Here is a 16949-nt window from a genome sequence, read left to right on the forward strand (position 1 = left end):
AGTTTCATGATGGAGCAGTCCCACCCGGTCCTCTGCACACAAGCTGGGGCAGCCAGAGGGCTTTCCTGGGCAGGTCCAGAACACAGATGGTCGGGAAGTGGGTTGTAGGAGGAAGTGAGTCTCCCAGAACGGTGGCCTGGGAGGGGAGCAGCGCCAGCACTGCCATCCTACGGGGACCGAATATGGTTGTGGCTTTATGAGTAAGTGCATCCTGCCGGCAGTGTGGTTAAAAAAAAAAAGTGATAGGCCAATTTTCTAAGATTACCCCTATTTCAAATATTCTGTCCTATGATCATATGCAGGTCTGGTCTAAGAGTTTGGAAAAGATAACCAGACCTTTTGGTAGTAGAATTTCCTTTTTCCTCTCCAAGCCACCAAATTGCCTTTTCTCCTATCACTGGTAAAAACGTGCCTGCTGTAAAGTAGTGCTTTCCACTGAAGCTCAGCAACTTAAAGGGGCTGACGTGAGTTTCTCCTCGGGTGGCAAGCAGGTGGGGGGGAGGGGGAAGTGATGATGCTGAAGCCGATGAGATGGAAGCAAAGAGGGCAAACTCAAGGGCCGGGGCTTCTGAACTGGGAGAGAAACAGACATCTGCTGGGATCCAGTGTCCTGTCCAGCCTCCAAGGGCAGAATATCGGCCACTGTCCAGCACCTTGGATGGTTAGGAGAGCCCGAGATCACAGAAGTGACTTCATTTACAGCACTGAGATACCCTCTGCCTTCCAGTGTTTGGAAAGCCGGCTTCCACCCTTCCAAAAGCATGCTCCCCCACTCTGCCTTTCTGTAAAACCCTGGGTCATTGTTTTACCAAACCCACCTCCCCTACTCCCTTAGCAAGGAGAGCACTTTCACCCCTGTGGCACGCACACCGCGTTGGACCCCCGTTCACTGTCGCTCCACTACGACTTCTTCCTCTTCTGACCATCGGGGCTTTGCCAGAGAGTTCCAAAGCTTCCCACAAGTTAAGCTGTGGCCTCTAAGAGTCCTCACTGGCTTCATTGCCTGCAACCACTCCACTGGTTGGACTTTCCACACTGTCTACCACCTCCTAACAGCGGCACACTCCCCGAGGTATCTTCCCAGCCCCAGGGATGCTTGCAAACAGTGGTTGAGAGGTCTCTGTGGTGCTCTGGAGGCCCTGGAACCCCGTGATTTACAGTTACCTGGGCATTTGTACAGCTTCCTGGCTTGAGCTATGTCTCCCTGACTGAGCCGCACGCGCTGGCCGATGGTTGGCCTGACACCGTTGTCATCTCGTCGGGGGAGGATGGTGTCCAAGAAAACTCCTCTACAGGAAGAAAGGAGAGAGGGAGAAAGGAGAATGAAAAGTCAAGGCTGTCAGGCCATCCATGTAGGGGTTTAGAGTCTTCCTGTCCTTGTCCACACCCCATCCACATTCCTACCCCCTGGCCTGCCCACCCCTGGTGGTGTGACTCACGGGGCTGCCTGGCCTGGCACTGGCATGTTAGCATTCCATTTCCTCAGCTGCCAGCTCCCTTTCCAATGGGAAAATGACTTTGCCAAGTTTAAAAATATGCCCTAGCCCAGTGGCCCTGAGGGCTTCCTTACTGAAGTGTCCCAAGCATCTCCACAAATTCCCTGACAGGTCCGGGCCTCAGGGTCCCCCCCACCACCGCCCCTACTGCACAGTTGCAGGGAGCACCATTCAGAGATGACCGTGTGAGTGGTGCCCTCTGGAGTTGTGCAATGGGCAGCTCCCAACGTGGATAGGTCTTGGAGAGGCTCCAGAGAGAGCTTGGGAACCAGTACAGTGAGAGGTTCTCAGGGAGGGGCTGGTCAGCAAGAGCTGGTTGACAGGTTGGTGAAAGAAGGCGTTCAGGGTTTGGGGTCTTTGCTGGCAGGGGGGATAATCAGATGGAAAATGGGCTGAATACAGAGGACAGGAGGTAACAGGAGAGTTCTGGCCTAGAGATCTCTGTCTAAGGCCTGACTGCCACCTGGTGAGCTCAGACAAGTCCCTTCCCTCTCTGAGCCTCAGTTCGCCCCTTTGGACAGTGAGAGCTTGGTTTAGATGGTCATGGCAGCCTCTTTGAACTTAACCATCTCGCTCTGCTCCAGTGGGAATGAAATCTAAGAGGAGCAAAGCAGACAAAAGCCCACTAGGCTGCCTGGCTGACACTGGCCCTCTTCACATCTCCCTGTCATGTGCCTGGTTAACCCCTTGCCTGACCCTCCCACTCTGCTTCCAGACCCCATCAGGGACCTCTCCTGGAGGGCAGGGCCTTCTCCAGTTACCACCCTGTTCCTTTCCATCCGTTCTTAACCAAGAATCTGGAAAGAATCGTCTGGCTGCCTACTGACCCTTTACTCCTCAATCCAGCTGCAGTCTGACTACACAAGCAATGGTCACCAGTCACGAGCCAGTGACCAAGAAGTTGGGTGAACACTTGTCAGCACTCAGTGGCTCTCCCTGCAGCATGGTCCCCTCTGCCGGGCCCTCCCCTCTCAGACTCTCCTCTCCCTGGTTCCCCAGACACCGCTCTCTCAAGTTAGGATCTTCTCCTGCCTCCTGCAAATGCTGTTTCCAGAATCCTGCACTCTCCCTCTTCTCTCCTCTCTCCTGCTCCACCTGCTATCTGGGTTTTAACCAATACCTATAGTGTCGCTCAGTTGTGTCTGACTTTTTGCAACTCCGTGGATTGTAGCCCACCAGTCTCCTCTGTCCATGGAATTTTCCAGGCAAGAATACCGGAGTGGGTTGCCATTTCCTTTTCCAGGGGATCTTCCCGACCCAGGGATCGAACCCAGGTCTCTCACAACGCAGGCAGATTCTTTACTGTCTAAGCCACCAGGGAACACCTACAGGATGACAGCTAATTCTCTGATTCCAGTTCTAGAACCATCTGCTAAGAGACATGTCTAGTGACCCCTCCACTGCACTGTCCTATGGAGTTCTTAAATCCAATTCATTCAAAACCTAATGCACTCCATTTTTCTGCTCTTTCCATGAACCTGAGACTGAATTTGAAGGTGCCCTTGGCTTTGTCTTCTCCCTCTCACTCCCTTGTTGAAACCAGGAACCAGGGCCCGTCTGTAGCACCCTTTATCCATTTCTTGAATCTATGCCCTTCTCCTCATTCCAGACCACTGCCTTAGCTATCAGCATTCCGTTCCTGAACTCTTTTTAGTAGTCACCCCACTGTAGGCTCAGCCACTCTTCTCTCCCCACCCAATGTAGCAATGTGATCATCCTGAATATAAGGGCATGCATGTGCCCACTCCGCTTGGAGGCCTTCACCCACTTGCAACCATCACCTGAAGCTCCAGGCCTGGGCTCGCTGGCTTCAGCCTTCCTCTTCTGACTCTTCCACCTTTACCATAAACAACTTCATCCTCCTTCTTGCCCTAAACATGCCCTTAAGCAAGCTGTCCTCTGCCAAGGCTGCCCACCACCCATCTTCTTGACCACTACCAAACTCTTGTTCATATCTTCAAAACTCCATCAGATGGCTATCCCTTTTAGAAGTTCTATCCCTCCCATCCTGAGTGAGTCGTTCCCTCCTCTGGGCCTTTCTTGTCTAATTCGATATGATTCTTCTTATCAAACTGTATTATCTTTTGGGATTGATGATAATTATCTTCGGTGCTAAACAGTAAGTTCCTCCAGCAGAGAGACCAGGTCCTTCATCTCTGCCCTCAGGGGAACTATAGCAGAGCAGACCTCAACAAAGGCTTCTTGAATTAAATCCCACAGCCAAGACAGGACACTGGCATCAAAAGGTTTTGCAAAATAGCTATTTAGACTCAAAAGGGAACGCAAAAAATGCTTGTTACCTAGTTATTAGCTGTTCTCTCCTTTCTCTTCTCTCTCACTTTCAAACGTTTCCCTAAGGTCAGCATTACCTTCGAAAATATATATTAGTCCCTGTTTCTTCCTTTTTGTTTTTGTATATACTTCTTTTTTTTTTTTCTAAATCAGATTTCAAGCTCACTTTCTTTTCATTGTTAACCAGACTGTCTGCCGATGTCTGTTTCAGGACCGCTTGCCCCAACATTTCACCACCTGGCCTGTCTCTCACTATTGCCTCGTCTCTGGGTCCTTTAGAGACACTTTTGTGGAATCCCTGGTCTCCCTCACTGACCTCACCGGTTTCACCAAGAGTGAAACCACAGAGGATGACTACATAAAAGTCTAAATCCTATGAATCTAAACATGGGTGCTTCTGCTCCAATACAAAACGTTTTTACTTGTAATTGTTGTCTTGATTCCCCTGGAGAAAGACATTTTGCTGCACAAAATGCAGGGCCCTGTATAATCTCTTGGCAACTCAGACTAACTGACGCTGTGGAAACTCACAAGGTGCAGATGACTCAGCCAGCAGCCTGCTGTGAGGGCAGTGTGTGCTCACACACGCTGTCCATTCATGGGAACTGCCTACGAGCCAGGACCTGGCTGAACCCTTTAAATGCACCATCTCATTTAATCCTCATAACACCTGAAGAAGCAGGTGCTGTTGTTATGCGGGGTCCTCTCTAAGGTGAGAATACCAACCTGCAGAGCCTCAGAGACTCACTTGAGTACAAAGCTAGTGATGGGGAGCCAACCCTGGACCCGAACGCAGGCAGGCCTGGACACCCCCTCCTGACATCGTCCTCTCTCCAGCCAGTGTTTCCCACCACCCAAGAAAGAGATCTTAAGGTGCGTTAGATCCCCAATAGAGTTAGGAAGTGTGGAGACTTCAAAAACCAAAGCAGCAGGAGCAACCACGGCTCACAGTCAGACGGCTCTGCAGGCTGGGGGCCCCTTCCCACCTCCCCCCAAGCACATCCTGGGGTGGGCAGCGCTGTGGTGGGCTCCGGAAGATGTTTACCACAAGAGACGTCCCTGTGTAAACTGCTGCAGTCACATCCCCCCTTTTATATGGGACAACCCTTAGCATTGACACTCTGCTAAACTAAGAACAGCTTTGGCAGATGCCCTTAGGGAATAAAACTGTCAGCTCAGAGTTCTCCAAACAAAGACGCTCCTGTACCAGAGAACTGTCTCCTCATCTCCTGGACTCTTGCCCACGAAACCTCCAAAGATATCACTCACCACAGCCTGGGTCCAACCAAGGGGAGGAGGCAAGAACTGCAATAAACTAGAGGGAATGAAGTTGGAAGCAGACAGCTCAGTTGTAAAGACACACACAGACTGAGTTTCCCAACAGCAAGAATAGCATTTGCCCCAGAGATGACTGAATGCTCTGTAGGCATTTTCTGCTCTTTGGCAGAATCAAAGATGATGGGCAGGCTAGATCCAGGGGACACCTGACCAAGAATAATGACAGAGGGTTAAGAAGGGGGGGAAATTTAACAAAAAGTAGACCAGGAAAGACCCCTAGTTAAAGACTCCATTGATAAATATCCCCATTGAACAAAGTAGTTTTCTGAAAATCCATAAAGAAAATTAGCAGAGAGAACACGGAGACAAAATAGATTTGCTGGGACCATTCTCAGTTCTGAGTCAGGGTGTGAAGGTAACTACGGTGGATTGTTAAAATAACAAATTGTGCCTCCTAACAGCCATATCTCTCGGCAGTGTGAAGTTGCAAGTACTCCCATTAAGAGGTAGGATGTCTTTCATCATCACTTGAATCTGGGCTAGACTTGTGCCTTGCCCTGGTCAATAAAATGTGACAGAGATAATGGCATGCACATTTTAAAGCCTGGGTCTTGGGAGGTTTAATGGTTATTGCTGTGGCAGCAATCCCAGGCAAGACCAGCAAGGAATGAATCAGGATGATTCACACAGTGTCATAAAAAAAAAATAAGCTATTATAAACTGCCAAGTTTTGGGGTAGATGGTGCTGTGACAGGGTTTCCCAGGTGGCACTAGGGGTAAAGAACCTATCTGCCAATGCAGAAGAAGGAAAGAGACTTGGGTTCAGTCCCTGGGTTGGGAAGAGTCCCTGGAGGAGGGCATGGCAACTCACTCCAATATTCTTGCCTGAAGAATCCCATGGACAGAGGAGCCTGGCAGGCTATGGTCCATAGGTTCGCAGAAAGTTGGACACAACTGAAGGGACTTAGCATACACGCCAGGTATGGTGACAATAGGGAGCATCGTGGTAGCAGGAGGGGGTGGGCTTCCCTGGTGGGTTAGAAATAAGAAAAAAAAGAATTATTTTTTCTGAAAAGACAAGAAAAGAAATGTTGGTGTCAGAAGAGAAGATTTGTCTGCATTCTTGCCATGGGCTCTAGTTACAGAACTTTGCATAGTAACTGGTACATTGCAGGCATGGAGAAGGCAATTAAGCTTCTACAACCCATTAGTAGTAATCTATCTGAAATTTCCTACATAATAGAAACGTGTAGATTCTGCTTAATGAAGTGACCGCGGTATCTGCATATGGGAAGAATTGTAGTGAGATGATGGACTTTATTCCCTCACCTAGTCCCCAGCACTACAGATTTCCTGTCTCCTTGGACTCATTCATTAATTTGTTCATTTGACAAATATTTACTGAACTCTGTGCCAGGCACTGTCTTGAGTGCTGGGGAGTAGAAGAGAACGAGGTGGTCTCTACCCATAAAGACCTCAGTTCAGTGAGGGAGAGAGGAATACAACAGATAAATTTTTTTTTGATGTGGATTATTTTGAAAGTCTTTATTGAATTTGTTTTGATGCTGTTTCTGTTTTATGCTTTGGTTTTCTAGCCATGAGGCATGTGGGATCCTAGTTTCCCAACCGAGGATCAAATCTGCACCCTCTGAACCAGTGGACCACCAGGGAAGTCCCAACAGATAAATAATAATAAACAAATTTATATGAATAATTAATAGATGTTATAAAGCAATATGAAGAGTTTTGGCATCTATAAAAACAAGACCCAAGGTCCAAGGACATGGAACAATGGATTGGTTCCAAATTGGGAAAGGAGAAAATCAAGGCTGTATATTGTCACCCTGCTTGTTTAACTTATATGAAGAGTACATCATGTGAAATGCTGGGCTGGATGAAGCACAAGCTGGAATCAAGATTGCCAGGAGGAATATCAATAACCTCAGACATGCAGATGACACCACCTTTATGGCAGAAAGTGAAGAGAAACTAAAGAACCTCTTGGTGAAGGAGAAAGAGGAGAGTGAAAAAGCTGGCTTAAAACTCAACATTCAAAAACTGAAGATCATGGCATCCAGTCCCATCATTTCATGGCAAATAGATGGGGAAACAATGGAAACAGTGAGATACTTTATTTGGGGGGGGGGGGGGCTCCAAAATCACTGCAGATGGTGACTGTAGCCATGAAATTAAAAGACAGCTTGCTCCTTGGAAGAAAAGCTATGCCCAACCTAGACAGTGTATTAAAAGGTAGAGACATTACTTTGCCACAAAGGTCCATGTAGTCAAAGCAATCATTTTTCCAGTAGTCATGTATGGATGTGAGAGTTGAACCATAAAGAAAGCTGAATGTCGAAGAACTGATGCTTTTGAACTGTGGTGTTGGAGAAGACTCTTGTGAGTCCCTTGGACTGCAAGAAGAACAAATCAGTCAATCTTAAAGGAAATCAACCCTGAATATTCATTGGAAGGACTGATGCTGAAGCTTCAATACTTTGGCCACCTGATGCCAAGAGCTGACTCATTGGGAAAGACCCTGATGCTGGGGAAGATTGAAGGCAGGAGGAGAAAGGCATGACAGAGGACAAGATGGTTGGATGGCATCACCGACTCAATGGACATGAGTTTGAGCAAGCTCCAGGAGATGGTGAAGGACAGGGAAGCCTAGCGTGCTTCAGTCCATGGGGCTGCAAAGAGTAGGACACGACTGAGCAACTCAACAAGGTACAAGCTTCTCACTTGGACCAACTTGACCTTGATTCCCGGAAAAAATCAATACTCTGGCTCCACTTAGCCACCCCCAGAGCTAATGCGGTGCAAGTTGGCTATTCCCTGCACCACTTCCCAACCCTATGAGTCAGTCCCACACCCACATCCAAGCATCCCACCTCCAACATCTGCAGAGGGGGCACTCATCCTGCCTCTCAGACCCCCGGGTTAGGTCTTTCAAAGTCTCCATTTCCCAGTGTGGAAGAGGAAGCCTCAGATTCCCATATGGCAATGTGTGAGATCATATCTGTCAATCCTTCACAGTCTGGTTAATAAATTATAACATGGAATGTCGGAGCTGGAAGGGATCCGAAAACATCTGTTCCAGCTCTCTCATGAGGGAACTGAGGCCCAGGAAGGTGGAGATCTGATCCCACACAAAGCTGCCCCTGATTACTATCTATACCTCCTTCATCAGCATGGGTGAACGAGGGCTAGAATTCAGCCTTCGACTCTCAGGTCAGTGGTCTCTTCATTACATCATATTCCCTTTTGTATCTTCTTATAAAGAGCCAGAAGAAGAGTAAAGAGAACTGGGTAGTTCACTCCCATCCCAGGTGTTCCAAGATGCTGACTTTGGGCCAAACTCCACCCATTAAAGCACTGGAGAGCTCCTGCCTGGGTGCAGGATGGAGATCATAACTAACTCAGTTGTGTGGCCAGAGGACCAGTGCCCCCTTGGAACTTGGGATGCTGAGGTGTAGAGGATGTCGCCCATGGTAGTATGACCTTATCGACAGGATGCTTTCAGAAGCTGTACCCAAGAGCCAAGCAGCCTGGGTAAACAGTGTCCTTTCCACTCCCAAGAGCTGTGTGTCTCTTGAACTAATGGTTTCCTTTGATCTTGATGGACATAGAGACTCATGAAACGGACTGTTTCCCTCTTTGCTATGACCTGCTAGGAGGCATGCTAAACTAAGAACCCTAACAAAGGGTACATGACTTTGTGGCATATATTCTGAATGCCAAATAGATTCCAAGCTTCAACTTAGCTATCTACCCTTATTTTTTCCCTCTTCACATCTCCAAGTCTCCTCACCTAATTTTTTTTTTCTTGTATATATTGGGAATCACCTTAAATCTTATTTAATGATTAAATAAATAAAAAGCTGATTTTAGGCTGAAACTAGGTGGGGGGGAAATGCCAAGAGAGAAAAATAACTCGAGTGGAAAGATCTACAAAACTGGGACAAGCAGTGAAACACTTCTCTATACAAAATACTTACATGATAAGGGTAGGGTAATACAGTAATACAGAAGCAAGGGCAATATGCAAAATACCTAACACTGGGTCCAGCACAGCATGAGCTCATCAAAACCGATCCTGCTGAGGCCAGCCACAAATAACTGGCCTGCCCAGGCTTGAGGATACCAGCTACCATCACGTGTGGCCAGCAGGCAGGAGACCCGGATTTTTGTTCTCATTCCAACCTCTGCTACCTGTGAGCCCTCCAACTGGCTGGAGCCCCACTTTCTTCTAAAATGAGCCCCTGATTTACCACCCTCCCAACTCTGACACGGTCTAGCTTCCAATAAACCACACCTCTTCTAGGAGACCTGGTTGGATGTACTTTAGAAGAGGGCCCCCCCCCCGCTGGAAATTTTACGCAGAGCCTCTAAGCTATGATTCCAGCCAACCCCTCAATAATTTCCCTTTTCCAGTTTGCTGCTTGTGACATGAGGGCATGATGAAACACCAGCTTCACAATGGGATTCAATCTTATTAGCAGGAACCTGATTAGATTATATTTCACTGCAGCCCAGAGGCCACCGTATTTCAAGGACAGACATGCCAACTGTGCCAGGAACATGCGGAGACCTGCTCTCCGCAGACCTCCTGGAATCCGACCCCCGCCTGCGGCAGGCACAGTACAACACGGATGAGGCGTAACCATAGATTCCGACCTTGAGAAGGTGTTCCGGGCGTAGTGCATGATGCTGTCAAAGTCGTACATTTCTCCCAGAGAGCTCACTTCCCCAGCTTCCATTTTTAAGAAATTATACTCCTGACCTGTGACACAACACTCTGTTAACGTCTTTGAAAACCAAGGTAGGCACCTGAAAGGAGGCAGAGGAGGGGAGAAGGAGGGCCCATAGCAACTTCCGGGAGCTCTGTTAGTCAGTCAAATGACAGGCTTGGTGGTGGTTCTTCTTGTTGTTTTTGACAGATTAGAAATTTGAAACTTAGAACAGCTCTATGTGGTCCCAACCCCACCACCCAACACCCCTCCCAAAATGCCTCTCAAAACACTTAAAGTAAGTTAATAGATTAGTTATGAAAAAAAAATTGCCTTTAAATCTCTAGTCTTGTTATTGAAGGAACAAAGAAAATAAATCCAATATTTAAGTTCAATCTCAAATTCACTATTCAAACTCTTGAAAGCATTTTTAAGGCAAATATATTATTCAGTCAGTGACTTTCATGTTCAATATGAATTTCTGTATAAAACTGTTTAACACGGGGAGGTATTTTTAAGAAATCTAGACACTTTATCTGCCTTGGGATAGGCAGAAATACTGCTTTTCATGTACTTGTGTCCTAATTAGATTTCAGTTTCAAAAATATGTGTTGCCTACATCAGCAAAAATGAGTCTTCGAAAAGCAACTGGGAGAACTTTTTTTGGATGCGTAGCTTTGATGCTGCAACAGTGTTCTGGTCGATTCTGTTCCTGTTAAATGGAGTTAGATTTCACTGTCCTTTACAACATGGAATCATTTTGCTTCTGCTCTAACCTGAAAGCTCTAGCAGATGACCTCCCCAGAAAGACAAAACAAGGAAGGATAAAGTGCTGGTGACAACGGCCTCCATACTTACCAATGAGTGTCGGTCTGCCCCCAGCAACCCCTCTCTCTCCTCCCTCCTGACCCCATGGTGCTACCTGCCTGACCGCTCGCTTCTAGGCTCCATACAGACTCCTTACCTGGCTGGATGTTTTCTCTGATGATGGTTACATGCTGGTCTCTGTCTGGGCGGGTGTGTTCATGCCAGAACCCAACCACATGGCCCAGCTCGTGGGCCACAATGCCAAACTTGTCACAGTTTTTTCCAATGGATATGGCCTGTGGGCCTCCACCTCGGCGCCCAACATAGGAACAACAACTGGACAATTGCAGAAATACCCAGGTCAGCAGATCAGGGAATGAAGCTTGAAAACAATCTCATTGTCCAACTTCCCTCCCAAGGCAGGAATTCCCTCCAAAAATGGCTCTTGACCTTTTCGGTGGCCTGGAGAATCCTTAGAAAGATACAGCCTCTCCTCCAGGAAAAAAGTAAATACCTTCCCCCACCCTTCTACCCCTGAGTCTCTGATGACAAGGAAGAGACAAAGGAAGGAGCCCCTGACTTTCTGTAAAGCATGAGTCTTTTTGCTATTATCAGAGGAGCCTTAGAGATGACTTCCCTTCTGGGCACAATTATTTTTTAAAATATATATTCATTGTTCCTAATATAGAAAGCTGTAAAAAGTAAATTAAAATGGCCCATAATCCCACCACACAGATAACTTCTATAAAATGTTTTAAAAATACATGCCCATGTCACAAAAGATTTAAGTACAGTATTAAGGTTCCAAAGATAACTATTGCTGACAGCTTCTTGAATTCCAGTCCAAAAAATGTAATACATCTGTATATACACATATAATATTTTTAATTACAAAATACATCATGTACATTGTCCTTCATTTTGCCTTTTTCCCTCCTTAATTCATAGATATTTTCATAACAGTAAATGTTAACCTAATTTTTTTCAAAGCAACATAGTATTAAAATTTATTTAATCAGTCTCTTATTAACACACATTTAGACTGACTTCAGTTTTTTCTATTTAACCGAAGCCTCAGGGAAGAGAGAGGAAAAACAAACAACAAAATACAAAACAAAGAAACCATTGAGGTCTTACTTGCTTTTGGTAGGGTAAATTCCAAGCAATGGAATCAATGGATAAAAGGGTATGGGCATTTGATATTTTGATACATACTATCACATTGCAATCCCAAAATGTTGGGTCTTTTTATATGTCCATTAATAATATGTTAAATAGCCCTATTTCCCCACAAATGGGCCAGCCCTGGTTTTGCCAAACTACTTTTGCCAATTTGATAGATGAAAAGTGGTATTTCACCAAAGTTGGATAGTTTTCCATGTTTTATGTGATATTTATATTTTTTCTTGTGAACTGTGAGATCACATCTTTCCCCAGTTGGGGAGGGGGGAGGGTTGTCCATCTTTTTATTACTGATTTGTAAGAACCTTTTGAAAATTAGGGGATTAAATCTTTGACTATTAAATGCATTGCAAATGTTTCTCTCCCTTTGTTATTTCTTTTTGTTTTAGCTGTATAAAGGTTTAAAATTTTCATGCAATATCTTTCTTTTCTTATGTGCTATTTAGAAAGGCCATCTACACTGCAAGATTATAATTAATATGCCATTTTGCTTCCTTCTAGTACGTTTCACATTTCTTTTTCTTTTTTTTTCTTTTAAAAATCCTTACATCTTTGGACTTCCCTGGTGGCTCAGTAGTAAAGAATCAGGAGACATGGATTCAATCCCTGGTCTGGGAAGATCCCACATGCCGTGGAGCAACTAAGCCCGTGCACCACAACTATTGAGCTTGTGCTTTAGGGACTGCGAGCTGTAACTACCGAGCCTACATGCGCTAGAGCCGGTGCAGTGAGAAGCCGGTGCACCGCAACTATAGAGTGGCCCCTGCTTGCTGCAACTCAAGAAAAGGCCGCACAGCAATGAAGACCCAGCACAGCCAAGAATAAATACGTAAATAAAAATTTTTAAATGCCTACATCTTTGATCTGGCCAAAATCATCTTTGGTATATGAAGTGTGGTAGTATCCCAGCTTTATTTTCTTAAAAATGAGCTACTGAATTATTTCAATATTCACATATCCCTGACTAATCCATCTATCTTTCATTTAAAATGCTACCTAAATTAGTATATAAACATATTCATTTTAAGCTCTTTCATTCCATATATCTATTTTTTTCTTGAGTTCCAAATGGTTTTAATTATTATCTTCATTTGCATTTTAAAAATAATCTTATTTATTTTTGGCTCTGCTGGGTCTATGTTGCTGCGCAGGCTTCTTTCTAGCTGTGGTATGTGGGCTTCTCACTGTGGTTGCTTCTCTTGTTGTGGTTCCCAGGCTCTAGGGCACAGGCTCAATAGTTGTACACTGGCTTAGTCGCTCTGTGGCATGTGGGATCTTGTCAGGGATCGAACCCATGTCTCCTGCATTGGCAGACAGATTCTTTACCACTGAGCCAGCAGGGAAGCCCTTCATTTGCATTTTGATATCACGTATGTTGGGATAGAACATCAGACCTCTCCTCCCCTACCTCTGTCCCTATCACTGCTGTTTGTTCTCTCTGTTATTTCTACATGAAAAACTCTAATATCGTTTGTTCACGCTCTTAAAATATATGTACATACACACCCACAAATACATATATGAAGATGCTGTTTAAATCAGAATGGCATGAATTTATAGGTTATTTTAGGAAGTCCTGACATCTTTACTATGTAGGGCATTTCCATATGAGGAAACAGTATGTATTTCCATTTTTACTTCTTTTTTAAAAGTTTCCTTAGAATTTTGTTGTTTTCTTCCTATATGGCTGGCATATTTTTGCATTTTTGTTATGATTTATTTTTAGGTATATTATCTACTCTGTTTCTACTAAAGCTGTGATTTCCCCCATTATGAAAGTATTACTTTATCAAATTATTTCATTAAGGCAAAAGTTATTTACTGTTGATTAATTTTGTAGTCAGTTACCTTAATAGAGTCTCCTTTTGTTTCTGATAGTTTTCCAATTGATTTTCTGGGTTTTTTCACCACATGTCACATTAACTTCAAACAATATTTGTTCTTGCCAATATTCACTGTGTTTATCTTGGGTAGCTAAATATTAGCTAGTATTTCCAGAAAAAAAAAAAAAGAAATAACTATGGTGATCATAAACATCTTTTGTTCCTGATTCTAATAGAAATGCTTCTAGAATTATTATTGATTAACATGATGTGGGCTTTTGGGACATAGATATATATTTGATTTGTGTGTGTTATGTTAATGTGTATATGTGTGTGTGTTAAGTCAAGGATCTATCATGAAGGTATGTTGAAATGTGCAGATGCCTTTTTAGCATCTACTGAGACATGAATATGGCTTCTCTCCTTTGAGCTATCAATATGTTGAATGATGCAAATAGATTTCTTAATGTTGAACTAGTCCTGTATTTCTTAGATAAACCTTTTTGGCAGGCTACTCTTCTATTCTTTTACTGCTGTGTTCTATGTGCCAACATTTTACTTAGGATTTTGCATGGCTATTCATAAGTTAGATGAGTTTATAATTTTCTCTTTTTTAGTGCCATCTTTTTCATTTTGAGGTAGCAACACCATGACAGTTTATTAAAAGTAAATTGGAAGAACGTGTTCTTCTATGCTCTAAAAAACTTAAATAGTACCAGGATAATCTGTTTCTTGAAGTTTTGAAAGAATTCATCTGTGCAACTCTAGGTTGGTGGTATGGGGGAGAAAGTTTTTCCGACACTTTTCCAATTTCTTTCAAAGTTACTGGTCTGTGCCAGTCAGTCCTTTATATCTACCGTGAAGTCAATCACATCATCCAGGTTTCAACATTTCTTTCCCTAGAGTTTATAAAGTTCTTTTTTATGATTCTGCTGAATCTGTGGTTATTTCTCACTTTTGTATGTCTGATTTTGTATGTTTCTGCACTGTCACTTTTTTGTCTTAGACTAACAATATGTGAACTGTGAACTTCCAGAGGTTCGAACTGGTTTTAGAAAAGGCAGAGGAACCAGAGATCAAACTGCCAACATCTGCTGGATCATCGAAAAAGCAAGAGAGTTCCAGAAAAACATCTATTTCTGCTTCATTGACTATGCCAAAGCCTTTGACTGTGTGGATCACAATAAACTGTGGAAAATCCTGAAAGAGATGGGAATACCAGACCACCTGACCTGCCTCTTGAGAAATCTGTATGCAGGTCAGGAAGCAACAGTTAGAACTGGACATGGAACAACAGACTGGTTCCAAATAGGAAAAGGAGTATGTCAAGGCTGTATATTGTCACCCTGCTTATTTAACTTCTATGCAGAGTACATCATGAGAAACGCTGGGCTGGAAGAAGCACAAGATGGAATCAAGATTGCTGGGAGAAACATCAATCACCTCAGATATGCAGATGACACCACCCTTATGGCAGAAAGTGAAGAGGAACTAAAGAGCCTCTTGATGAAAGTGAAAGAGGAGAGTGAAAAAGTTGGCTTAAAGCTCAGCATTCAGAAAATGAAGATCATGGCATCTGGTCCCATCACTTCATGGAAAATAGATGGGGAAACACTGGAAACAGTGTCAGACTTTATTTTGGGGGGCTCCAAAACTACTGCAGATGGTGACTGTAGCCATGAAATTAAAAGACGCTTATTCCTTGGAAGAAAAGTTATGACCAACCTAGATAGCATATTCAAAAGCAGAGACGTTACTTTGCCGACTAAGGTCCATCTAGTCAAGGCTATGGTTTTTCCTGTGGTCATGTATGGATGTGAGAGTTGGACTGTGAAGAAAGCTGAGCACTGAAGAATTGATGCTTTTGAGCTGTGGTGTTGGAGAGGACTCTTGAGAGTCCCTTGGACTGCAAGGAGATCCAACCAGTCCATTCTAAAGGAGCTCAGCCCTGGGATTTCTTTGGAAGGACTGATGCTAAAGCTGAAACTCCAGTACTTTGGTCGCCTCATGCAAAGAGTTGACTCATTGGAAAAGACTCTGATGCTAGGAGGGATTGGGGGCAGGAGGAGAAGGGGACGACAGAGGATGAGATGGTGATGGACAGGGAGGCCTGGCGTGCTGCGATTCATGGGGTTGCAAAGAGTCAGACACGACTGAGTGACTGAACTGGACTGAACTGAACAAGTAATTAGTTTATCTACAGTTTTTTGTTTGTTTATTCAAAGTCACTCTCCAATTTATCATTTCTATAATGTGTTACCTTGTCCATTTTCTTGCTCTCATGAGGTTTATTTTGTTGCGGTGGAGGGTTTTTATGTATTCATTTGTTTTGCTAACTTCTTCAAATTGAGTATTTCACTGTCATTCTTAATTCTCAGATTTGTGGATATCTGAGGGTATAGCTTTACCCAGATCTCTTCAGTTTTGAACTGTGAGGCTTTTGCTATCTAGATGTCTTGTGATTTTAATCTTGATTTCTTTAAAATCTAAGAGTTGTAAAAAAAAGCGGGGGGGAGGGGACGTCTTAACTTAACAGGTAATGCAGGAGTATTTATTCTATTTTTGTTGTTATTATGTCTGGTTTCATTGCTTTACAATCAGAGAAATTTTAATTTTATTTTGAACTTTTAGAATACATTGAGGTGTTTTTAATAGTTAATAGATGAACCATGTTTATAAATGTTTAAGAGGCATTTTAAACATGTGTTACAGGTTATGGAATCTGGTAGACCCGCAGGCTCAACTCTATTAATTACATTTTTCCAGTCCACTACAAATCTCTACTTATTTTTTGGTTAACTTGACATTGATCTACTTGGGTTGACAGCAATGAAATAAAGTCTTCTGCCGTTGGTGTTTCTGTTGATTTCCCCTTGAAACCCTCGGGGCTTGTTTTATGACTCTTAATGCTATGCTATTTTGTGCATAAAGATTTATGACTGTTATATTCTCACTGTAGCTTGTACTCTTTTTCATTATGAAGTGTCTCACTTTTTTTTTTAGCACTTTCTGACTTTGAAAATGAATTGAAGAAACAACGAAAAAGTGTTGTCTACAACTAGAATTGTGATCTCAGCTTTCTTTTTGTTAGTATTTGCCTGTGTGCCTTCTTACCTTTTACTTTTAAACATTTCTGGATCATTTTCTTAAGTAGTCCTCTCACATATATAGCATGTAGTTGGATTTAAGATTTTGAACTAATATGAGAACGTTTTCCTTTCAGGAAAATACACCACACTTATATTTATTGGCATAACAGATAAGTTTAGTTATAATCCAATCATCTTATTATTTATCATGTTTTCTGGAGGAAGTCTGTAAGCCCATGGAGCTCACAAAATTAC

At 43.7% G+C, this 16949-nt stretch overlaps 1 protein-coding gene across 1 annotated transcript in view; it reads right to left on the minus strand.

Annotated features, from left to right (window-relative positions):
- TLL2 (tolloid like 2) overlaps positions 1 to 16949 on the minus strand; it is a 141013-nt gene that overhangs the window by 40056 nt on the left and 84008 nt on the right. The window contains exons 6-8 of the mRNA XM_052660936.1: positions 10758 to 10936; positions 9741 to 9846; positions 1165 to 1289 (exon numbers count right to left, since the gene is read on the minus strand). Coding sequence (XP_052516896.1) covers positions 1165 to 1289; positions 9741 to 9846; positions 10758 to 10936 — 410 coding nt within the window. The remainder of the gene's footprint in view (positions 1 to 1164; positions 1290 to 9740; positions 9847 to 10757; positions 10937 to 16949) is intronic.

This window comes from Budorcas taxicolor, chromosome 23, assembly GCF_023091745.1.
Source record: "Budorcas taxicolor isolate Tak-1 chromosome 23, Takin1.1, whole genome shotgun sequence".
In the NCBI taxonomy this organism is placed as follows: domain Eukaryota; kingdom Metazoa; phylum Chordata; class Mammalia; order Artiodactyla; family Bovidae; genus Budorcas; species Budorcas taxicolor.